This window comes from Myxine glutinosa, chromosome 12 (assembly GCF_964187855.1).
Source record: "Myxine glutinosa chromosome 12, kmMyxGlut1.1, whole genome shotgun sequence".
NCBI lineage: Eukaryota > Metazoa > Chordata > Myxini > Myxiniformes > Myxinidae > Myxine > Myxine glutinosa.
Genome location: NC_136272.1, coordinates 100,238,980 through 100,265,588, shown reverse-complemented (window position 1 = coordinate 100,265,588; position 26,609 = coordinate 100,238,980). Strand labels below are relative to the sequence as shown.

The following is a 26,609-nucleotide window of genomic DNA, read 5'->3' as shown; positions in this document are numbered from 1 at the left end:
AGCGGGGGTAGAAAAGATCAAGGTTTTGGATGGGGGAAGATAAGAGATGGTGGTGAACAGCTGTTTTAAAGACCTGGAGGGAGGAGTGGGATTGAAGGGAGTGAGGGAGTTTGTTCCAGAGGCGGGAGAAAAGAGGAATGAAAGAGTGAAGGTGAGCAGAGAGCCGAGATTTCGGCAGTTTAACCATCAGAGGGTTGCTGGCAGATCTTGTGCGACCTGTAGGAATATTTGGGGGACAGAGCACAGAGAGAGCTGGGGGTGCAAGGCCGGAGAGGAGTCGGTAGAAGACAGAAAGACCACCTACCTGCCTGCGGTGAGTGAGTGAAAGGCCCTCAGAGATAGCTTCATCGCGGGAGATTCCAATAATTCTGAAAGCTTTGGTTTCAACAGCGTGAAGCCGAGCTAGGTGTGAGGCAGGAGCACCGGCCCATAGGGGAGAACAGTATTCCATTGAGCTGCGGATGAAAGCCTTGTATGTGGTGAGGAGCTCAGGTGTGCCGAGGAAGGACTTCGCACGACGGAGGATGCCCAGTCGGCGACTGGCTTTGGAGGCCAGCTTGGAAATGTGGTTTTCCCAAGAAAGATCATGGCAGATAGTGAGACCCAAAATCTTGAGCGACAGAACTTCTTGGAGAGGATTGTTGAGAAAGTAGATGGGAGGGTTGTCCAGTCGATCTTTTCGGAGAGACATAGTAAGAGTGTGAGATTTGTCAGGATTGAAAGACATGTTCCACTTGTTTGACCAGTCTGTGATTTTGTCCAGGTCTTCAGAGAGTGAGGAGGCAGCAGACTGCCGATCTGAGGGAAGAGGAATGGAGCGTCAGAGAGTGGAGTCATCAGCAAAGAGATAGAGAGGATTTTCGAGAGAGTCAGAGAGATCATTGATGAAGACCAGAAAAAGCACGGGGCCCAGAACACTGCCTTGGGGAACTCCAGCCTGAACAGGAAGAGGAGATGAGAGAAACCCATTCAGGGCCACACGTTGACGACGACTAGAGAGGACGTCCGCCAGCCATGCGTGGAGATTTCCATGGATACCAAAGGAGGAGAGTTTGGTGAGCAGAGCGGGGTGCCAGACCGTGTCGAAGGCACGTGATATGTCGAGGGAGACAGCTCTAATTTCCTGTTTGGCATTGAGGACCTCCATCCATTGTTGAGACAGCAGAAGCAGCATGTCCAGAGTAGAGTGACCTGGTCTGAAACCAAATTGATGATCAGAGATCAAGCCATTGGAGAAGAGGAAAGATTTCATATCCGAAGCAATGATGGATTCCATGACTTTGCTGATAATTGGGAGAAGGCTGATTGGTCTGTAGTTGCTAGGATCTGTTTTTGCACCTTTTTTGTGCAAAGCGGTGATGTTGGCTGATTTCGAAGCAGATGGCAGTTGACCTTGAGCAAAAGAGAGGGTGAAGAGAACAGAGAGAGGGTGAGATAGAGCAGCAGAGCAGGATTTTAGGACCCGTGGGCTGATGCCGTCGGGTCCAGTTGCAGAATCAGAGTCGAGGGTTGACAGAAACTTTTCCACCTTGTCAGGAGGAAAGGACACGGAGTCCAGGAGCAGCAGGGTACGACTGGGTATGGTGGGTACAGAGAGGGATGGGTTTGGGACACAAGATTTAGAGGCAAACACAGAGTTGAGGCATTCAGCTTTTTCACGTGCAGAGTCAGCTGTGTAGCCGTTTGAGGTAAGGGAGGGGATGGAGGGGGAACAAACACCAGAAACGGATTTGACCAGACGCCACCAGGATTTGGAAGAGGGAGACAGATAAGAGAGTTCGGTCTTGAGAACGGAGAGATATTGTTTCCTAGCTCTCCTGAGGGTGGACACACACTTGTTTCGGGCTTTGTGAAAGGAAATGAGATTTCCTTCCGTTGGATTTGCTTTCCAGGAGACGAATGCAAGTTGTTTCTGGGCAACAGCCTCACCACAAGATTCCGTGTACCATGGACGGGAGGAAGGGTATGACAACTGAAGACGAGATGGGATAAATCTGTGCATGAGAGAGAGCAATTTACTTTGGAAGAATTCCCAGGATGAGTTGATGTCAGAGGTGGTAGAGATGGGAGACCAGTCCAGATGATTGATGGCTGCTTGAAGACCGTGCCAGTTGGCCTGAGTGAAATGCCAGACTCGTCGATGCTGAGCAGGCTCCCTGAGGATGGTCAGAGAGATGTCCACTTTAACAAGGACATGATCAGATGATCCGATCGGAGCAGAAGAAGAGCAGCAGACATTTTCAGGGAAGTTAGTCATAACCAAGTCCAGAAGAGAAGATGTTCCGTTGACTGAGATCCGGGTCGGGAAATTGACAGATTGTGTCAGTCCCAGTGAGTCGCAGAAGTCCTTTGCTGAGGAGCCATGGCTGGTGAGAGAGGTACCCACACCCAGCCAACTGGCATGATGACAGTTGAAATCACCACATATGAGGAAGAGAGAGTTGGGATGAGTAGATAGAAGTTGGTCCATATCATCAGACAGCGAGATGTAGATGGAGTCATCACTGTTTGGTGGACGGTACAACACACATATGAACAAGAGGTGGGAGCGAAGGGGAAGCCGTAGCCAGAGGTATTCCTGGGGGTGAGGTGGAGAGAGTGCAGTGCAGGGCGAGTGAGGAAGAGAGTTTTTGATAAAGATAGCAACCCCGCCTCCAGGACGAGGCTCAGGTCTATCATACCGGAGGAGGGAGTAGCCCGGGAGAGATACTATGGAATCAGAGACATCATAAAGGAGGAAAGTTTCTGTTAAGCAGATCACGTCTGGTTTGACAGAAGCAACCTGTATGGAGAGATCAGTTAAGTTTGAACGAAGGCCCCGGATGTTTGAGGTCCATACCGTTAATGAAGAGGAAGGGGGAGCATCAGATACAGAACAGGGGGGAGGAGGGGTAGGGTAAGATGTGGAAGAGGTGGAAGAGGTAGGGAGAGCTGTTGAAGGTGTGTCAGAGATTTCAGAATAGCTCGGAGAAAGGGAAGGATGGGGCGGACAAAAGGTTTGATGGTGATTGGGTGAGCCACAATGAGGTGTTATTTGAGGAGGGGGAAGAGCGAGGCAGAAGGTTGGGGGAGATGGAGGTGAGAGTTTGAAGGGGGAAGAAGCGGGGAGGACGCTTTGAGGAGGGGGAGTGAGAGGGGGGAAATTGAGAAGCAATGAGGGTGGGGAGATTTGAAGGGGAGGGGTGAGGGGGGAGTTTGGGAGGGAAGGGACAAGGGGAGGGATTTGAAAGGGATGGGATATGGGGGAGATTTGGAGGGGAGGGGTGAGGCAGGAGTCAAGGAGGGGAGGGGCGAGGGGGCGTCTTGGCGGGGAGGGGTGAGGGGGTAGTTTAGGAGGGAGGGGGCAAGGGGGGAGATTTGAGAGGGATGGGTGATGGGGAAGATTTGGAGGGGAGGGGTGATGGGGAAGATTTGGAGGGGAGGGGTTGTGGGGAAGATTTGGAGGGGAGGGGTGAGATTGGATTTTTGAAAGTGTACGATTTATGGGAAACGAACATTTATTGCAACATGAGTTTCTTGTGACCTTCGAGTTAAAAATACGTTTAAGGACGCTGGATGGAGGATGGAGTGCAGGAGAGTTTAGGGAATGTAGAAAAAAGGCACTATAGGAGATGGATATTTTTTTGGGGATGAATTGATTTGGTGAGCAAGTCGAAAGCAGCCTTTTAAAGAAGAAGAAGAAAAAGGTGTTATAAAATATGACGGAATACATAACTTGAGGGGAAAGTGTAAACATTGAAGGTTAATGAGTGAAAACTATCTGGGGAAATGGGGGAGAAACACGTGGTCGAAGAACGAACGAACGAATAAGAATGAATAAACGATTTTCTCCGCTTTGCACACACACATGAAACCGAAACAGCAATAAAGTCTTTGATTACTGACTTCTTGAAACGAGAAACTTGAGTTTCTCCCACTAGCAACGGTACCCGCCCTATGGGCGGGGCTTCAATTGGGAAGCCCAAATGAAAAGGAAAAATATCAGAAATTGAAGGCTTTTTTATTTTAAAGATTCATATAAACATGCATTGAATCTTATCACACACAAATCATCTAAATCTAAACAGTACATGGCGCCCATTTTGAAAAAAGATTGAATTCTGCAAAACGGAAGCGGCCGCTACACGTCTTTCTCAGTCGCATGCTCATGTGTGAAGAGTGCACGCCGAATCTGTAATACGGAAGCGGCCGCTACACCTGTTTCTCAGTCGCTTTGCACACGCTGCCATGTTACTTCGGAGCCGCACGTTTATATCGGAAGAGTTCGTCAGGAGTCGATCTACTCTCTCCTGGTACGTAGAATAAACAGTATTTGTAGAATTTCAACCAAAGCCACATCACTGTTCATATCGGTGAATATTATTCCATCATGTTTGGAAAAATTGGAAAACTTGGAAAAATTGGAAAAACAATATAGCCTATTTTACTCCCAGGGGTCCCAGGAATACCCACCTAAAATATCCTTGCGATCGGTTTAGCCGTTTTTGCGGTACCTTCGAACAGACGGACATTTGGTGAATTAGAGTAAGTTTCTTCCTTACAGATTTGCTCAGGCTCTGTCAAGTTGGATGGGAAACGTCGGTGAACAGCAATCTTCAAGTCTTTACACAGAGTCTCAATGTGATTTAACTCTGGGCTTTGGCTGGGCCACTCAAGGGCTTTCACATTCTAGTTCTGAAGCCATTCCAGTGTTGCTTTGGCTGTATGCTTGGGGTCATTGTCTGTGGGAACATAAATCTTCGCCACACTCGAACGTCTTTTGCACTCTGAAGTAGGTTCTCCAAAAGGATTTGCCTGTATTTGGCTCCATTCATTGTTCCCTCTATCCTCACAAGTCTCACAGTCCCTGCCACTGAAAGGCATCCACATAGCATTATGCTGCCACCACCATGCTTCTCGGTAGGGATGGTGTTAATTGGTGATGAGCTGTGCTGGGTTTCCACCACATGTAGCACTTTGTATTCAGGCCAAAGAGTTCAATTTTTTGTCTCATCAGACCACATAATATTTTGCCTCATGCTCTCAGTCTTTTACGTGCCTTTTTGCAAACTCCAGGCATGCTGTCATGTGCATTTGTGCATTAGTGTTCTAATTAGTGTTCTAATAAACAATGGTAAAACCACACCAATGCAATTGTGTAGAACAAAACAAGTAATTGTTTTAAGAACTCTCACATACACAACTAGAACGGGCACTCGGTAGAGCGCATACCTTCGCCGCAGCTACTGTTCTGTACTTGGCATGGGAGTGTAGGGAACAGAACAACAAAAATACGATTTTGACCTTTTCGTGACCTTGACCTTTGACCCGATTGCTCCCAAAATCTAATCAAATGTGTCCCGTATAATAACCAATCATCCCACCAAATTTCATGCAATTCGGTTGAATACTTTTTGAGTTATGCGAATAACATACACACACACACACAGACATACAAATAAATACACAGCGATCAAAACGTAACCTTCCGCTTTTGCGAAGGTAATAATAACGCTCTTGAAGAAAGTACAATGAAAATATCACTTGCATCAAATTAACAATACCGTTGATGGTACCATCATTCCCCAATGCTCTCAAAGCAATAAACGCACGATACGCCAAGCGCGAGTGGAATGTAACACTCCCAAAGTCCGTGCACAAATCCCCATGCGGGGTGAAGGTTGAAGTCGTGCAGAACGACAAGAACAGGCAGGTATCAGCACGCTGGCGGACGAGGAGTTACGAGGTGAGAGGTCCATATGGGAATTGAGCCGATATGGAAACCAACGGCGATCAACACGGTTATATCGATTTGGGAATCCCAACGACCAAACACGATGCACCAATCGGATGGCCTCTTCAAGGACAAAATGGCAGATCGGCCTGCAATGGAGGCTCTTGCTTTCCCGCCAACAATAACTCGCGCTTGGTAATAAAACCTGAGACGCTGGTTTAATTGCAATCGCAATATAGAACGATGTCGCGGGCAATCCCTTTCCCGGGAAGCCTCAACTCATTCGCAACCAATATCAAAAAAGTCCGCTTGCAGCCTCGCTGCGACTTATGGCTGTATCTCTCTCATGGCCGTCTCCTCCTCTCCGATCTCATCCTCTTCCGGTTTCTTTGCCGCGTTTTCCTTTTTCCTTCGCAAACATTTATTTTTACCTTTTACTAAAGTCATCTCCATTTCACACAAAAATCTTAACAACAATATTACCTGAAATTAAAAATCCTACAAGTATATAATAACAACAAAGGCAGAAGTGACGGATCCGTAACACGACAGATATGGACTAAATTTGGTACAATGCATCAGGACAGTAAGGTCTTCAGGTAATTTATTTTAAAATCTGAGAAACTTTCAAAATTAGTCAGTCCCCCATGGGGATTTATTTTTTCTATTTTAATTTTGATATTTTTATTTCATTATATTTTTTAGTATATTATATTTTTATATTTTATTTTATTATATTATATTTTTATTACATTATTATTTTTATTTTATTATATTTTTTTATGCCTGCGCCCCTGAAGGTGGCTGGAGACAATGTTTTCGGGTTGTACGTCCGTCTACGGGCTAAACCTCGTTTTTCTCAGCAACCATTTGTCCGATTGAGATGAAACGTTCGGGGTAGGAGTGACACCCATGCAGAATGTTTTTATGATAATTGTGGTATCAAAGCTCACGTGGTATGGCAGCCATCTTGGATTAAATACAAGTATTAAAAAAAAAAAATTCTCGGAAACCGCTGAATGGAAAAATTAGTAACTTGGCACGTTGTCAAGTACTCCCAATGGGGAATAAAAACATGATAATGATTGCGTCATAGGTAGTGGGGCGGCTTAGCCCAAATATTCAAAAGAATTGTGCATTTTGTGATACAAGCACCAAATTTGGCACAAATGTACATTAATATGTTGCGAACATTTTCAGATATTGGGCCACTTGAAATTCCGTAATTTTCTTTTTCAAATTTTTTCAAATTTCGTAATTTCAAATTTTTCGGGTGACACCGTCACAATTTCGGTCTTCGAGGCCGGCCGATAGGCAAAGTGTGACCGGAAGGGACGAGGTTCTCCTGACCACGTGGCCCTCGATCTGGGAAGCGAGAGGCGTTCCATTAGTGGACGCGCCCCTCACGCCCGACTTTTGGGTGGCCCCGGCAGGCCGTTTGTTTTGACGTTCCGTGACAGGCCCCGCACCCCCACCTCCGGGCCGACCGGAAGCTTGTGCTGAGTACATCATACCTGAACAACTCAGTGAGGCAGAACACAGCAGTGCACACCAGGGTGACCCCTTCAGTGCATAAACCAATTAACCTGTCCACTGCAGGGCATATAGAAATGAAGTTATTTTCTGCATATAATAATAATATAAGTTCAGTTCTATATAACAATTTCTGTTATCACCACTACCACTACAACTACCACTACTACAAGCTTTGTCTGGAATTTTGTGGACTAACAGACAAACAGACATACAGACAAGCTGGGATCAAAACATTACCTCCTTCCACCATTGAGTGTAGAGGTAAACATCATGGAAATTATATCATGCCCTAGATTTAATTCATGCTTACCCGTGTATTTGCTTCACTGGTTCACAAGGTCTTTTGCATACATGTAATTCAGACTCTCGTCTTCATTGCTGACCACACAATGTTCGCAACATATTAATGTACATTTGTGCCAAATTTGGTGCTTGTATCACAAAATGCACAACAGGTTTGCTATGCTGCTACACTAAGGTGAAGTGGTGTACCAGCCAAAATGTTTTAATCGAATTCCTTATCCTAAAAATCTGTAATTGCATGCACATGATCTATGACCCATTTGTATTGAAATATTTAACTTATGACATCATAGGTCACATGTTTTTGCAGCCATATTGAATTTAACCTAAAACCTTAAAAAAACATCTTCTCCCAAACCACCAAATCGATTGACTCGAAACTTTGTGTCATTGACCAGGCATGGCGATTAAAAGATGATCACGAAAACATCATTGGTCACATGGTGTGGCAGCCATATTGGATTGAAGGAAAATATTAAATAATTATACCTATCACTGCGAAATTGTACAAATATCATCCAACACCATTGTTGCATATACACTACTCACAAAAAGTTAGGGATATTGGCAGGTTCTTCGGTTTGGTTGATTTTGTGTATTAATTATGTTGAAAAAAGTTGTTGGTCCTAATTCTATGGTTATTAATGAGTGTGAAAAAACACAGCATTCTTTATTTCAATACCCTAACCCTAACCCCTATAAAAAAAAATAAACTCACTCCCACAATATCCCTAACTTATTGTGAGTAGTGTAGTTTGAAAATGATGTCGTAGGTCACGTGGTTTGGCAGCCATCTTGGATAGAAAAACGAACCTTATCGGATCGATACGAAACTTCCCGTTTCCAATCCCCTACCCATACAGATGCAAAGTGTACATTTTTAAGGTCATATGTCATGTGGTGTGGCAGCCATATTAGCTGTCATGTGGTGTGGCAGCCAGATAATTATATCTCTGAAACCGCTTACCATATCACTGCGAAATTCTACAAATATCATCTAACACCATTGTTGCATATAGTTTGAAAATGATGTCATAGATCACGTGGTTTGGCAGCCATCTTGGATAGAAAAACGAACCTTATCTGATCAACACGAAACTTTCTGTTTCCAATCCCCTACCCATACATATGCAGAGTGTACATTTTTAAGGTCATATGTCATGTGGTTTGGCAGCCATATTAGCTTGAAAGCCTATATTAAAAAAAAAAAACCCTTCTCTGAAACCACTTTACTAATCGATGTGAAACCTGTCATACTAGAAAACTTTGAAAATGAAATGTGATACTAGAAAACACCTGAAGGTATTTAAATCAAGCTGGTTTGTTTTTATGACTGTAAACGAGGGCATCTACCCATTGTGGGACTATGAGGAGGCATATTGGCGACAGTCGCATTGCTCTAGTTTATTTTATTTTTCTTTTATATTATATTTTGGATTTTTTTTTTTTTTTTTGATATTACATATTATTTCTTATTTGGATTATTACACAAGTTGAGTCACCTGATCAAGATCGGGTTATTTATGCTTCATTTAAAACATCTGAAAGAAGATCGCTGTTTAAAGCTGGAGCAAAATAATTAACTCGGTAGGGCAACACGGTAATAACGGGCCAACGGGCCTCCTCATTTCCTTGTTAAAGGTCCTATACAAGCCAAGCTGTTAGTCTTTTAGAGTAGTCCCTTCAGAGACTGTGAATCCTTTGAGTTTGTATTTTACTTTTCATTGTGCATTCGGAATATTAATATTTAAATGCCAGTGGTTTGATTCGCGACATAATCACCTTCAAACATGGAAGCTCAGAGGCTCAAGCCAAGCTCCTTCCCTCTCCCCACCAAAAGGGACATCCCATCATTTCATGTTTTAACATAAATTTGATGAAAAATTGAAAGTTTTTATTTTATCGTTGACCTTCTGCTTGTGAAATGATTTGGTATCGCAGATTTCAGGGCAGTTGGCCGAGACGGATGGAATTGTACAAAAATCAAAGAAGAGGCTTCATACAGATACAGGCATATCTTGATTATATAGCTTTTCCTGGCAATATATCTTGTTTGGCTTTTCCTGGCTACTTTGTGCAACTTTCTTCTGTGAGAGGAACATGAAATGAGTTAATTTATTTTATAATCCTAGCCACCTGGGGTAATTGATTAGGTGAGAGTGGATTGGTTATTCCCTCCAATTACAGGTGAGGGATGTGATTGGGTTTTGTTTTCACCCTTACACCTACCAGTATGACATTGCAACATATCTTGCCATACGGTTGCATCTCAAAGGAATTGGTTTGTGGACAACGATGTTGAAAGCCTGGTGGTGGAGCCTGGTGTTGACTTAGTGGTTCGGGTGCCGACTTGGGATCCTAGGATCCTGAGTTCGAATCCTGGTCGATCACTGAATTAACACCAGGGGGGTTGACTCAACCTGTCATCCTTCTGAGGTCGGCAAATTGAGTACCAGCTTGCTGGGATGAATGATCCCGGTGTGTACCCCGGTTTAGAATAGGTACACCGCATCCCTACTCATCGTAAGAGGTGACTAAGGGTTGGCGTCAGGAAGGGCATCCGGCCATAAAAACTGCCTCAAAAAGGGAACCATGAGGGCATGGGGCCCGCAAGGCTAACCCCCGCTTTAGCGGGGAAAAATGGCCACAAAACGATCATTCATTCATTCATTCATTCATACGAGATGAATACTGGTCGAGATCTCGCGAGATCTTGGAGACGGTGGCAGGGGTTTTCGACGGTCCACACGGTCTCCACGTTTTTCAAAGTTAAGTCTGTTCACAATTGTATTTTGTCGAAACTGTATTGATCGTTCGGTGTGTGAACTTATAGTGTCCCCCTTGGAAGTTTCTCGGTGTTTATCTTTCATATATTAATCGTTTGTTTGCCGCGTCACGAGCAAGGCCTTGCAGCCGAAGGCTTCCCCCGTCGAAGGTTGTTCCTTCCTTCGCTGTTTTGCTAGCTTTTTTGATTTCCCCTTCTCCACCAAGCTTCACCAAACATCTACTATTTGTCTAACGTTGTAACCCCCACACCCCCCCCCAAAAAACAAACAAAAAAACAAACAAAAAAAAAACTTTTATTTCCCTTTCTCCTCGTGTGCTTTTGCCTCTGCCCACATGCGCTGTCTCGCCCCGCCCCCATTTTCCCCTTGCCTTCCACCTTTTGCCCTGTTCAAGTGACTCGTGGTCGTCGCTCTAGGCTTCCTCTCCCCATTGGTATTTTTGTCAATATAAGATTGTTCTTCACAGTTCTGTTTAAATATGTTTCAACTATCCCCTTCAGTGTTTTATTCAGTGGTTTATTACAACACGCTGTTTTTCTTCTTATTTAAAAGGCTCCTTTCAATTTCCTCTTCAACTCATTCCATTTCAAAAAAATATTCAATCTCTTTTGATTCCAAATCACTCCATGCTCTAAATTCTCATTCATTCCATCCCTCCTCCATCGTTCTTAAACGAATCGCTAACTTGAAAATCACAACAAACCCAATTTGTTATATATGTTCATCTTTCATTAATCATCCACTTTCTAAACTCCCCCCTTGCCCCTCCCCTTCAAATCTCCCCCCCAACCATCCATCCCAAATTCTCCCTCCTCCCACCTCCTTCTCAAAGCTGCCTCCTCCCCACTTCGTCTCCCTTCTATGTCATACCTCCACCTCCCCCAACCTTCGACTTTCCTCTGCCCCCCCTCAAACAAACTCTCACTGTGCCTCATTCCATCACCATCAAACCTTTCATCCTCCTCATCCTTCCCTTTCTTGTAACTCTTCTGTAATCTCTGACACACTATCAACTGCTCTTCCTACATCCCCCTCTCACCCTTCATCTGACCCTACCCCTCCCCTCCCCTGTCCTGCACCCGATGCTCCCCCTCTCTCCTCACTAATGGTATGGACCTCAAACATCCGGGGCCTTCGCTCAAACCTGATTGATCTCTCCATTCAGGTTGCTTCTGAAAATCCAGACTTGATCTGCTTAACAGAAACTTTCCTCCTTCAAGATGTCTCTGATTCCTTAATATCTCTTCCTGGTTACTCCCTCCTCCGGTACGATAGACCTGAGCCTCGTCCTGGTGGTGGGGTGGCTATCTTTATCAAAAACTCTCTTCCTCACTCTCCCTGCACTGCCCTCTCTCCACCCCACCCACAGGAGTACCTCTGGCTACGGCTTCCTCTCCGCTCCCACCTTTTGTTCATATGTGTTCTGTACCGTCCTCCAAACAGTGATGACTCCATTTACATTTCTCTGTCGGACAACATGGACCAACTTCTATCAACTCATCCAAACTCTCTCTTCCTCATATGTGGCGACTTCAACAGTCATCATGCCAGCTGGCTGGGTGTGGGTTCATCTCTCACCAGCCATGGCACCTCAGCAAAGGACTTCTGCGACTCATTGGGACTGACACAATCTGTCAATTTCCCGACCCGGATCTCAGTCAATGGAGTATCTTCTCTTCTGGACTTGGTTATGACTAACTTCCCTGCAAATGTCTGCTGCTCTTCTTCTGCTCCAATCGGTTCTTCTGATCATGTGCTTGTTAAAGTGGACATCTCTCTGGCCATTCTCAGAGAGCCTCCTCAGCGTCGACGAGTCTGGCATTTCACTCAGGCCGACTGGCACGGTCTGCAAGCAGCCATCAATCAACTGGACTGGTCTCCCATCTCTAATGCCTCTGACATCAATTCTTCCTGGGAATTCTTCCAAAGCAAACTGCTTTCTCTCATGCACAGATTTATCCCATCTCGTCTTCAGTTGTCTTACCCTTCCTCCCGTCCATGGTACACTGAATCTTGTGGTGAGGCAGTTGCCCTGAAACAACTTGCCTTTGCATCTTGGAAGGCAAATCCAACTGAAGGCAATCTCAGTTCCTTCCACCAAGCTCGAAACAAGTGTGTTTCTACCCTCAGGAGTGCCGGGAAGCACTATCTCTCCACACTCAAGATTGAACTCTCAAACCTGTCTCCTTCCTCCAAATCCTGGTGGCGTCTGGTCAAATCCGTTTCTGGTGTTTGTTCCCCCTCCATCCCCTCCCTTACCTCAAATGGCTACACAGTTGACACCGCACGTGACAAAGCCGAATGCCTCAACTCTGTGTTTGCCTCAAAATCTTGTGTCCCAAACCCATCTCTCTCTGTTCCCACCTTTCCCAGTCGAACCCAACTGCTCCTGGACTCTGTATCCTTCTCTCCTGACAAGGTGGAGACGTTTTTCTGAACTGAATGGATTTCTCTCATCTTCCCTTCCTGTTCTGGCTGGAGTTCCCCAAGGCAGTGTTCTGGGCCCTGTGCTATTTCTGGTCTTCATCAATGATCTCTCCGACTCTCTGGAAAATCCTCTCTATCTCTTTGCTGATGACTCCACTATCTGCCGCTCCATTCCTCATCCCTCAGATCGGCAGTCTGCAGCGTCCTCACTCTCTGCAGACCTGGACAAAATCACAGACTGGTCAAACAAGTGGAACATGTCTTTCAATCCTGACAAATCTCACACTCTTACAATGTCTCTCCGAAAGGACCGACTGGACAACCCTCCCATCTACTTTCTCAACAATCCTCTCCAAGAAGTTCTGTCGCTCAAGCTTTTGGGTCTCACTATCTGCCATGATCTTTCTTGGGAAAACCACATTTCCAAGCTGGCCTCCAAAGCCAGTCGCCGACTGGGCATCCTCCATCGTGCGAAGTCCTTCCTTGGCACACCTGAGCTCCTCACCACATACAAGGATTTCATCCGCAGCTCAATGGAATACTGTTCCCCCCTCTGGGCTGGTGCTCCTGCCTCACACCTTGCTCGGCTTCACGCTGTTGAGGCCAAAGCTTTAAGAATCATTGGAATCTCCTGCGATGTAGTCAACTCCGAGGGCCTTTCACTCACTCACCGCAGGCAGGTTGGTGGTCTTTCTGTCTTCTACCGACTCCTCTCCGGTCTTGCTCCCCCAGCTCTCTCTGTGCTCTGTCCCCCCAATATTCCTTCAGGTCGCACAAGATCTGCCTGCAACCCTCTTATGGTTAAACTGCCAAAGTCTAGGCTCTCTGCTCACCTTCACTCTTTCATTCCCCTTTTCTCCCGCCTCTGGAACAAACTCCCCCACTCCCTTCAATCCCACTCCTCCCTCCAGGTCTTTAAAACAGCTGTTCACCACCATCTCTTATCTTCCCCCATCGAAAACCTTGATCTTTTCTACCCCCGGTAATTCACCCCAGAGTCCTTGCAGTGTTCATATGTTTTATTCCTCTCCCACCTCCCCCCAAGTCCTCCCGATGTCCCTGCTCTCAAATGTTGTGTTTGTGTCCTTCCCCCTCTCTCCCCATCTTGTCTGCCGCTCCCCTTGTTTTTTGTGTGTCGGTTTGTCTTTTTGTGTGATTAATGTTAGCTCTTTCACGAGCCTCGATCTTGTATCCAAAAAAAAAAAAAAAAAAAAAAAAAAAAAAAATACAACGATGTTGAAAATAAACATGGCCAGTCCAGAGCCTTGACCTTTTGACCCAATTCTCACTCTTCAATTCTGCTGATGGTGATCCCCCTTTTCATTTTGTTCTCTTCCATTCTTCTCTAGCTAGTCCACGAGCCTCGATCATGTATTTAAAAAAAATAAAAATTTAAACCAATCAGGAACATCTTGGACCACCAGAGGTTCAGAGTCAACAGAGGGTTATCAACTACTGCCACCTGGGGTAATTATGACATGACATATGACCTTATTTGAGCACTTCCTCCGAAGGAAGGAATGGATAATTATCATTCCCGATATCGAACACCATTCAGTGTAAAGTGTCGTTGACAGTGACACCCCGTTAGGAATCGGTATATATATTGTGTGCGTGTGCGTGTTGTACCTAAAATGAGCTTTTAGTTGCATATTAATTGAACTCGCTGAGGTGCTTCTTCAAGAGGGTGCATTTGATATATTTTGCACCTGCCAATTGTAATCTTTTCTACCATTTAACTCTCTTAGCAATATAAAGTAATATTTATTTTCAAAATCATACATTTCATATCTCAATAAATCCCTGATGCTTCCAAAAAGCCAAAATCTGTATCATCCTTAAACAGCTGGCATGCTGCCTAGTTTATTGTCATGTAGCTCAACGACTCATGATGGTAATTTGGTCAGAACAAATCCTCTTGGTTATTGTGTAAAAATAACTTTCCTGTTCACTTCCTCCAGGAGACACACATGTTGAAAATTCTGAGGACCTGTCAGCACAAACAATGGCCAAGTAAGTGAAAATGAGAACAATGGTTTTATTTTAAATATGTTAAATAATAAATATTAAAATGTTATATTATTGGGGTTTTTTTTTACAGTGGTCTAATACTCATGGAGGAGCTTGCGTACATCATTACCTGTATGTCAGGGATATTGGGAGATATTAGTGTACCTTGCATGAATTAAAAGTTAATTACTACATGATGGACAAAGCAGCACAGTCTATATAGGATTTGAACCTGGGATCCAAAGGAGCCATGAGCTTATCCATCATGAGCCTTGAGCGAATATGGGAATGCCAAAGATGCAAACCCCTGAGCTTATTTGGGATTTTGAACAAACTTGGTAGAAGTATATACGATGCAAAGATGAACTGATTGGTTTATGGCATCAAAATTCAGAGGACATGTCAGGTAAAAATGTTATAACTTGAGAACGACTGAAGGGATTTAAATCAAACTTGGTACATGTATGTATAATGATGTTAATATGAACTGATTAAATTGTGGGGTCAAGAGGTCAAAGGTCAGAGTTCATGTTAAGTAAAAATTGTTTCTGTGCCAATTTGTGAACAAGTGATGGGATTTTGAACAAACTTGGTATAAGTACAGTATATATGATGCAACAATGAGCTGATTGGATTATGGCATCAATAGGTCAGAGGTCATGTCGGGTAAAAAAAAAAAGATAACTTGAGAACAGCTGAAGGGATTTAAATAAAACTTGGTACAAGTATGTATAATGATGTACACGTTAGCTCATTATATTTTTGCGTTAAGAGGTCAAAGGTCATGTTCAGTAAAAATCCTGTTACTGTGATGACTTGTGAACCATTGATGGGATTTTGCCCAAACTTGGTACAAGTATATATTATGATGCAAAGATGAGCTGATTGTATTTTGGCATCAAAGTTGAGGAGTGAGGTAACTTTGTGATTTTTTTTTGTGAGGTCAGAGGTCATGTCAGATAAAAATGTGATAAGTGAGAACAGCTGAAAGGATTCAAATCAAACTTGTACAAGTATTATAATGATGAAATAATGTGGGCAGAGGCATAACGGTCGATGTCGTGACATCGAAGAGTGTCGTTCTACTTTTTTCTTTTCAGTAAAATCTTGAGAGTTGACTTCTTCTTTGTTCAAAGAAACATTTGATACACCATTTCGTTAACTTTTCATCTTTGTTCAAGGAAACATAACGCACTTTTTATAGATCAGTGGTTCTCAGCCTATTTACCATAGTGGGCCGAACTTGCAGCTCTCAATGTGCCATGGGCCACATCCACATAACTTACTTCCTGTGTATGCAATTTAAAAAAATGTTTTGTATCTGTTATCTGACAGTAATGCAATACAAATCAATATTCTGTAATACCTGTAATTTCTACATTGTTAAATGTCTACTGTTACTAAGCACATTTTATATGGTGCAAGCTAAGTGCAAGTATATTAACTGTTAAAAGAAATCTGCTTTGACACTTGCATTAGTGGGAGATCTTGTAATTCCCTTTGTTCGAAACTGTTTTTTTTTTTAAACAGGATATCACTTGGGCCCTAGCAGTGTGCTCATTTGGATCCATGCAGCTTGTGGGTTCATGTATTGAGAAACACTGCGATAGATTCTTGTCTTTTTCTCCTCCTCCTCCTCCTCCTCCTCCTCCTCCTCCTCCTCCTCCTCCCTTTATAAGGGGTGAGGTCCAATGGCACCAAGCTTCTGCCCTGCCTTGACCACGATACTCCTCCACTCCTTCCTGTCCTCAGCCAACTCTCTCCACTCTCTAAACACTCCCACCTTAATTATATCCCTCTTCACACAATCCTCCCATCTCCACCACAGGCTAGCTCTTTTCCTCCAACCCTTGTTCCCTCAACCTATCCGCTCTCTTTGCCATTCTCTCTTCCCCCATCCGCACCAAGTGTCCAGCCCATCTCAGCCGGAATTTCACCATTCACCAGCATTCACACCCACCTCTGCCTCTGACTTCCCATCCCTGGTCACTGTTTCCCCCAAATACCCGAACCTATTGTTACGTGGGGTGGTGGGGGGGGGGGGGGGGGGGGAATCCCATTGGAAAGGTAGGATTGTATAATGTATAGCATGGATCGTGAACGCGTAGGAGAAATCTCAATGTACTTAAGTAGGAAAACTGTAGCTTAAGATTGTTTGTGTCTTCACACAAGGGGTGAAGCAGTGCTAATTGGTGTAGGGATTAAGGCTAATTTCCCCCAATATGTGAATTCCCCTCTGTAATTTTCCTTTTACGTTTTGCTGACGCGGCCGGCCATACAGACCTCCTTTAAACAACTACCACCGCCGATAAACGCCAAGCAGAGCCGATCAGACTAAGCCCCGCCCAAAGGACCTAATAAGGAAAATGGCCACACCCCTGAAGGTCATGATTGGCCGAGACGAGCATAGGAAGAGTTGGAAAGAGCAATCCTCCAGAAACGAACCCTCTCTCATACATACATACATACATACATACATACACATCCAACAGCGTCTTCGTCCAATTGACTCAGACTTCTCCCGCTGCAATTATCATCTCTGTACACAGCTCATTAATGCCTGGTGTCCTTCAATGCTGTCCACACTTCCTCTTCTGTGATCTCCACCAATTCCACTTTCCTCTCCACATAACTCGGTAGCTCCAGCTCACCGTTGCTTCCTTTCTGGTTCAACAGCTCTTTGAAATATCCTTCCCACACCTCCAATACTGCCCCCCTTTCTGTCACTAGCCCCCCATCACCATCTTTAATCACCATCCTCATTCCTGTCACGAGCCAATTTATAGATCACTAGCTGAGGTACCCGGCTTCGCCCGGGTTGAATAAGAATAATACAAATATATGATGAAAAGCACATGTATATTTTAGAGCAATATCACAGTACATTTCCTACATGACGTTTTGTCAATTGTCAATTTCTCAAAACCTCTTGGTATACAACATTTCTGGTTTTCTTACTTGGTGCCAAGACATAAAGATTGCTTGGTTTTCCAACCCTCGAGCACCCCACGTACAGCTGGCCATGGGAAGTACCCGGCATTGCCGGACGGGGGAAGGGAGGGGGGGAGAAAGGGGAGGGGAGGGGAACGGGGGGGGGTGGGGAGGGGAGAAGAGGGGGAGAGGGGGAGAAGAGGGGGAGAGGGGAGAAGAGGGGGGGAGGGGAGAAGGGGAGGGGAGGAGAGGGGAGAAGAGGGGGGAAGGGGAGAAGAGGGGGGAGGGGAGAAGAGGGGGGAGGAGGAGAGGAGAGAAGAGGGGGGGATGGGGAGGGGGAGGGGAGAAGAGGGGGTAGAGAAGGGGAGGGGTGTGGGGGGAGGGGAGGGGGAGGAGGGAGGGGACGGGGCAGGGGGGAAAGGGAGGGCCGTGAGGGGGAGGGGGGAGGGAGAAAGGGGGGAGGGGGAGGGAGAAAGGGGAGGGGGGAGGTGGAGGGGAAGGGAGAAGGGGAGGGGTTAGGGTGAAGGGGAGGGGGAGAAGGGGAGGGGTGAGGGGGGAGGGGAAGGGGGAGGGGAGGGGGGGAGTCAAGTCGGAAGTCATTGTCGTCAATTGAATGTCGCATTTATTTTTTATTCCCTGTCAAATGGCATTGGTCCCGCATTCCGAACCCGGAAGTCGGAAGTCATTGTCGGCAAAGTTGAAAAATTAACGTTACGAAATACGCTGATGACGTCATAATTTTAAAACCCGAAGGTTTTTTAAACATTTAAGGTGTGCTGTAGTTGCTCTGGGACGTACTGATTCCGAATATGAAGTTGAAAAATTAACGTTCCGAAATACGCTGATGACGTCATAATTTTAAAACGCGACGTTTTTTTTTTTAGTTGAGATTTTATTCGAATTCGAATGCCATTAAATTTCAACTGTTGGAAACAATAATTATTTCAATTTCCAACAGTTGAAATTATTATTGTTTCCAACAGTTGAAATTTAATGGAATTCGAATTCGAATAAAATCTCAACGACTGTTTATTCGTTCTTGGCGCGAAAAAATGGCGCGCATTTTGTCATTATGTGCGACTTTACGTCACTCCTACGGACGTGAAAACATTTGTTTTCCTTAAAAATATATTTAAAATAAATACAATAGTACATAAATTAACAATAAAAGAAGCTAAAAAACAATTTAAAATACAATAAAAAGCACATTGAAAATATATAAATATGTATGTACAGTATACTGTACGTACGCGCAACCGCGGGATCGGAAAGGGGCAATAGCGCCGCCACAAACTACACCATGGAATTGCAGCTGGCACGGTTTTTTAAACCATTGATATTAAAATAAAACGTAGCCTATAACAACCAGGATTTTATGCTGATTCCGAATCTGTGTCTAAAACTTTTCTCCGATGTGTAGTTCTTGAGTTATAAGCGGACATCCAGACAGACACACACACACACACACACACACACACACACACACACACACACACACACACACACACACACACACACACACAGACACTCCTCCTTTATATATAGAGATTGTCCTCCCACCATCCTCTTCCAACTTGTTCTGCACCTCCTCTTCCATATTGTTCCTCACCTTATCCACAACTCTCCTTGTTGCTTTCTTCTTCTGCCCATACATGTGTAGCAACCCTGCATCCGGCTGCCTCCCTCTATTTTTGATCTTCTCTATCCTGCGCAACAATGCGCAACAACCTTCATCGTGTGACCCTTAGTCCTCTTGTCAAGTTTTGTTGAGATTGGATAAGTAACGACCAAATGTGTCGCAGTCAAAAATTGTCAGAAAGACAGACAGACAGACAGACACCAAATTGGGTATTTTAGTATGATGAGCCAACTATGGCCAACCCATTCCTCGCCACGAGCTACACCAGCTCTTGACCCTCTCTATTCCTCGTTCCCAACCAAATTTACCAACACATTCCTCTTCACCTGGCTCTTCTGCTCCCACATGCTCATTAAGTCCCCCACAATGCACAGCATCACCTCCAGCTCAACCATTACCATCATCCTTTCTAGTGCATCCCTGAATTCTATCTTCTCCTCCTCAGCCCTTCCTGTTTGTAGCCCATATCCTGATATAACACACACCATTTGCCTCTATCACCACCCATGCCATAACTATCCGTCCCTCCCATCTTTCCACTCTGACCACCTGCTTGCTGATATTGTCCAATACTATTATTCCCACACCATTACTCTTTCCATCCCCACCTACTTGCAACAGCTTGTATCCTCCTACCAACCTCTTTGTGCTGTCTCCTTTCCATCTTGTCTCCTGCACACACAACACTTCCAAACTTCTTCTCTGCATCATCTCCACCACCCTGACCCCAATTACCCCCATTGATCCCACATTCAAACTATCTAGCTGAACTTTGCTTCTGAACCGCTGCACGCCAGGCAGAGCTAGTACCATCTTTATTAATTTGCGAAGCTCAGGTTATCAATCAGTAGCGCTGCCCGGGCTGACCTGCTGGACCCACTACCCCAGCCTGTTATCCTAACCCTGTGTGCGTGCTAGCAAATCAGAATGTTTGATACAAGAAGCCTCCTCCTCATACAACACCTTGATTATCTGTACCAAGCACATGAGAAGGAATATGTCAACTTAAATGTTTTATTAATTTATTAATTTATTAATTTATAGAATTTTTTTGTTATGTGCGGTCGAGGTTCATGGAAGAGTGAGAGCAAACTCAAAGGGAACAAAATGCAAAGGGGGAAACACCAATAACATAATAGAAGTAAGAGGGGGAGTGAGATCTTTGGCAGGAGAAGAACACATGGGGGTGTACAAGCTGCACACATGCTGGATAAAACATAGCAAGAGGAAGGGGTTAATGTAGATGAAACAGAAATGGCCCAAACCAACCGACAACTAACAAATAAAAAAGTGGTGAGGGATTGAGAGGGGGAATAAAATCGCAACAACCTGGAAAAGGAAATGCTTCGGAATGGAGTCATTTGGGTAGAAGAGATCATGAGTATGGAAGGGGAATGACCTGAGATGGTAGTGAATAGCTGCCTTGAAGCTCTGGAGGGAAGGATGGGACTGAACAGACTGGTGCAGTTGGTTCCACAGGTGAGAGAAGGGAGGAACAAATTAGTGGAGGTGAGCAGTGAGCCTGGATTTTAAGACAAGAAAAGGGTTACTGGCAAACCATGTGCGCCCTGCAGAAACCTGGCAGTGACGAGGCCAAGGAGGTGGTAAAATACAGAGAAGACACCAACTTGTCTGTGATGTAAGAGTAACTTAGAGTCTTAGACATTCAGCTGCATTGTAGGAGATACCAATGATTTTGAGGGCTTGCTGCAAATGAAATCCTTGAAGTTGTGAATGAACTACATGTAGTTTGAAGTTCTGATGTACATATAGTTTGAAGTTGTGTCTGTATGTCATCTCCACCCATACCACAGGGATGTTGGACTGGTCCTGAAAGCCCTTTATGGCTCAGAAGCACCACCCATTGTGCTCGTAGGACACAGCATGGGTGGTGCTATCGCTGTTCACACAACTGCAGCCAATGAAGTGTCATCGGTGATCGCTCTGGTTGTCATTGATATTGTTGAAGGTAAATCTGTCGATGCTGACATTTATACCCAATGTCAATTACTCTAATTATTGCATGGAATTGTAACTGGTTATCCTTTTGAGTGACATTGTTACCTCCGCCCCCGAAGTCGGATGGAGATTATGTTTTCACCCATGTCTGTTTGTCTGTCTGCTTGTTTGTGAATGTGATATCTCAAAAAGTTATTGATGGATTTGGACTAAATTTGGTGGAGAGGTTGTGTATGTGATGAGGACAAAGTTACTAGATTTTGGTGAATATCCAGATCCGGATATGGATCTGAGATTTAAAAAAAAGAGTGATTCTTCATCATTGAGAGATAGGGCAAAACGTGATATATAGCATGATATCTCAAAGTTGTGGACAGATTTGAACGAAACTGCGAGAACAGGTTCAGTGTGTGACAAAATAGAATGGATTCAATTTTGGTGAAGATTCGGATTTGTATCAGATAATTTTATAAGTGATTCTTCACTATTGAGTAATAGGGCTAAAACCAATATATAGCATGATATATCAAAAAGTTATGGACGGATTAGGTTGAAACTTGGTGTACAGGTTTGTGTGTGTGACAAGGACGAATTGATTCGATTTTGGTTAAGATCAGAATCCAGATCCAGATACGAGAAGTTTTACATTTTTAAGTGATTCTTCGCCATTGAGTGATATGACCAAAAAACAATATATAGCATGATATTTCAAAAAGTTGTGGACGACTTGTGGCAAACTAGATGGTTGAGTTGGTAAGGTGACAAGAACAATCTGATTAGATTTTGGTTCAGGTCCGGATCCAAATCTGACCCATTGGTGGGATAGAAAACTTAAACTGTTCAGCCTGGCGTGTAGGTATGCTCTCTACCGAGTGCCGTTTTAGTTGCTCTACATATTGTGTAGGCACGAGATGAAAAGAGGGCTGTGCAGCACTTACCTGTCAAAATGATCAATAGAGGAAGTAAATACGGAAGATACAATAGTTGTGAACAGATAGACATGGCATAATGTTCAGATGAACAAGGCGAGCAATAGTATATTTAAAACGCTCACAGGTAAATTCAAAAAATCCTCTTGGTGAACTGAATGCCTTCATTGCGCCGCATGCCTAGAGATGTTTCCACATTGAGTTACCGCTAGATTCCTTTTAGATTTTAAAAATGGAGTTGTCGTTCAAATAAATAGAAAATACAACTTAGTTGTATTTTCTATTTGTTTTTAGCTTCCCGTCCACTCCTTATGACTTGAAGGGCTGTGCATTTTGTGAGTCTTTGAGGCGGCAGTGTGGGAGTGAGTGTATATAGTTTGTTCATGATAAATAAATGAGGAAACTTAGAATGTCAAATCCTGTTATCCATCATGCTGGCTTTTAAGAAAACTTTAACTTGATAAGTGCGCTTGCTTTGCGATAAGATGATAATTTTCACTCTTGTGCAGGCACGGCACTGGATGCCTTGCACAGCATGCAGACGTTTCTCCGCAATCGTCCGAAGTGTTTCAAATCTTTAGAGCATGCCATCGAGTGGAGGTATGGTGCAACTGTATTTTAAACTTGTCAAAATTGCTGTTTGTGCTCGAGCAATATGATTTGTTGATTTGCAAACGAATGGTGGATACAGTGGATAATATGTTAATAGGCCATTCTCACATGCGCTAATTTTAGGTAGCAGCAACCAATGCTAATTAGAGTAAGGACTGGGAAAAGCATTTATAAGTAGATGTCCATGAAGGTTCGTTTCTTTCAACAGAAAGAACAGAAATTCACAAAGGGCAATTATCGTTAGTAGGGAGAATTGAGGCTATCTTTAATAGTCGATCATTCATTCATATATATTTTTTAATAGTCTGATCGCCACTCTGCTCGTCATGCACACTTCCGGTCGGGTTTCCATGCCAGATGACTAAAAGCGCACTTTTATTCACCATCACTTATAGCATGCATACTGTACTTGCATACAAGTTCCGATATCATACGTGCACCTTATATTCATTGCTAGTGCTACACTTCAATCACTGACATCACACCCCCCCGAAGAACGGCTTCTGATGGTGCAAACTATCAACATCTAAGAGTGATTAACTTTTAAATAATCCTAACTGAGTGGGGAGTGCCCTGCCAGGAGAAAAGCACGATGTGATCTGTTAAGTGTAAAAGTAGAGACGTGTTGCAGCACATGATTGAAAGCTGAGACCACAAGGAGCTGAAGCGGAAACATCGGCACTTGTAGAGTCAAGTCGGGATGTTGGTGAACCTGAACGGGACAATTGTGGTGTGGGTGCCTGATCTCGGGGCCATACCCCCACTGCATTTGGCAGATGTGTTCACGTGTTTGACCATCGAATGTCAATGGACCACACAGAAATTAAAAAAACACAAGTAGGGGTTTGCATTGCTGAGCACTTGGTTAGAGCTTAAGGGAGGGTGCGAGTTACTGGAGGCAGAGCAGCTGAGAGTAGCAGCTTCAGAGTTGCGCTGCTGGTGGTCATGGACCGTTTGATGATGGCTCGTTTACTGTGTTGAATCGCAGGTTCCCCCTGGTTGATCCAGGCAAAATACTTTGGATCTCTGATGAAGTGTCCATCAGGTGTGATCTGATCGTGTTTGAAATATCGTGAACACAAACGTCACCATTTGCTAATAACGTCTGCCGTTCCATCTGCTCTCTCCTTCTTCTCCCCTCCCTTACCCAAACCTCACCATGGCTTAGCAGTTTTTCCAACAATGCAGTGAAGTCTGATCTCGTGGAAATTTCACCCATGTCACGCTCACCATTAACGGATATTTTTTCACTCTTTGCAGAATGTGAAGTGCATAAGCAAACGCCATTTTGAGAATTTCCCAGAAAATCATGTGACGGAAAAAACTTAAAACTAGCGCAAGTAGACTCACGTCATCGATCGTACAGTTAAACACATGTAAAAAGCTATGGCAGATCACACTACCGGATGTATGTATGAAAAAGCTATGGCAGACCACGCTACAGGAAGTACTTATGAAAAAGCTATGGCAGACAACGCTACAGGAAGTACTTATGAAAAAGCTATGGGAGCAACGCTACCAGAAGTATGTATGAAAAAGCTACGGCAAACAACGCCACCAGAAATAATTTTTCAAGCGTTAACAGTGCCTCCTGTGGCAGCGATATGACTATTTAAGATTGCCTCATTTCATACTCCAGAATGAAAAGGCACCCACAATTCTATTAACTAACTATAGCTTACTAGTCATGAGGTCCTCAGCAGTTGTTGTGTAGTTGGTGGTGCTTTTTTTATCCTTGAGATAATGGAAATATTCAACAGTTAACAAATTTGGTGAGTACTATACTTTATACTATTTGGATCTGCTATTGGAGCATACTCCTTTGCAAGCCGATAACTTTGAACCAGTACACCTTTACTTATGGGTGCCATACAACGAAGTGCCTTGGGCTTTACGAACATCTGATATAATTTTAATCAGGCATTTTTGGGAGGTCAAGTGATTGCAGCATGACTTGATTGCACGGCTGCCATCCCATTTGATGCCAATTTGCTCATGCCCCCATAACCCCCCCCCCCCATCCCCTCTTACCCAATCCCTCTGGTGAAATGGCACAACATGTCCACAGATACAATTTGTGTAATCACTACCATGTTGTGTTACTGTCCTAATGAAGGCCTTGGGGTGGTTCAAGCTGCTATTTTGTAACTTGGGTCGATCCACAAATTGGGGACATTCTATTTTCTATTTTTTTGCATAACCCTATTTTTGAAAGCAATTGCTTTTTCAGCAGAATTGCGCAGATTGAATTTCATGTTGTTGATCAATTTGTGTGCTTTCCTTTATTCTTGTTTATTGAATGCGAGGTGTGAAGCCTGTGCACAATGCCAATAATTTTAACAAATGTGGGATGGAATAATTATTGATGCAGTCCAAAGGAGAATAAGATGTTAATTTGTGGAGTTTTTACAGCTTTGAGCTTAAAATTTATTCAACAAGGAACTTGTTAATTTGTTGATGTGGAATCTGTAGAAATACTGGGTTTTGATTTGTTTTTTGTTTTATGGGTTTCATTCCCATCTGCAGTATCGCCGTCGTGATTACCTGCGAGAACAATTGTGTATTCTTTCAAGAGCTATTTGAGTTGAAATGAAATGGTCCACTCATTGTTAAACATGTGGAATCATTTATTTTCCGCTGATATATTGAGTTGATTATGAATTAATAATTGTACTATGTCCATGTTTTTGTTTGTCACGGCTCAGCGTAAAAAGCGGACAGATTAGAAATCTGGAGTCTGCAAAGGTGTCCATGGCAGGCCAAGTCCAGAGGTAAGTGAAATGTCTTTGACATGGCACTTTATTGAGGGTTTGATTGGCTTGAAAGTAATTTTAAACAAGTTAAATTCAGAATTTATGTCGAATATATAGAAAATTTATGTAAACTATTCAGAATTATATTCCAAATTTTTTGTAGATTATGTCAGCAGTCATCTTCCATAATATGGACGAACTGTCCTCGGGAGTGATTCTGCATTCATGTTATCGCAGACGCTCCTGTTATTCTCACTAACAAGCCACCAGGAAGTAGCCTCTCAATTGTCACATTAATACTTGGTCCTGAATGAGCTATTTTGAGAATGGTTTTCATTACTCGCATGATGCATGTATGACTTCTGAAGTTCAAAGAGCTGGGATGTTTTAAAAGCGGTTCACGAATGCCTCGGCATGGCATATTTACAGTTTGTTTAAACGAGAGTGAAGGTGTCTTGTTACACGGTTGCGATGAGCGAGTGTATTGATTCAAGGGCGTACTCAAACATTGGCCAAGAATCAAGTCTCTTGTGGTTGTGAGACTATTGTTTTATACACAGCCTGCTGACCTTTCAAATACTTATCTGTCCCCTGAACTCTCATGTAGCTATGCTTCACTTAATACCCTTGCTGAGCTACCTTTACCTGAGTTCTTTATATAAGAGTATGTCTCGAGGAAACATCGGCACAAAAACCCTGTAAATACAGCGATGTGTTGTAGCTTGGTATCATAGCACCAAGTCTAATCAGCACGTCTTTGCATTTCAAAAATTATCAAAAAACAAAGTAGAGTGGCACTCGGTAGAGCGCATACCTTCACCAAGCTGAACAGTTTATGTTTTGTATTCCACTTATAGGTCAGATATATGAAATACGAAAATTGTTTAATTTTTAAGTGATTCTTCACCATTGAGTTTATCATTATGTGTGGTATGGTTTATTTATTTATTTTATTACTCGGCAGCCCAGGCTGTGTCCGTCCTCACCACCTTCCCTCTCATGTGCAATTTT

General features: G+C 43.7%; 1 protein-coding gene across 1 annotated transcript in view; it reads left to right on the top strand.

Annotated features, from left to right (window-relative positions):
- PPME1 (protein phosphatase methylesterase 1) overlaps positions 1–26,609 on the top strand; it is a 68,056-nt gene that overhangs the window by 26,553 nt on the left and 14,894 nt on the right. Inside the window, exons 5-8 of the mRNA XM_078766131.1 lie at positions 14,727–14,778; positions 21,160–21,314; positions 22,743–22,833; positions 25,551–25,616. Coding sequence (XP_078622257.1) covers positions 14,727–14,778; positions 21,160–21,314; positions 22,743–22,833; positions 25,551–25,616 — 364 coding nt within the window. The remainder of the gene's footprint in view (positions 1–14,726; positions 14,779–21,159; positions 21,315–22,742; positions 22,834–25,550; positions 25,617–26,609) is intronic.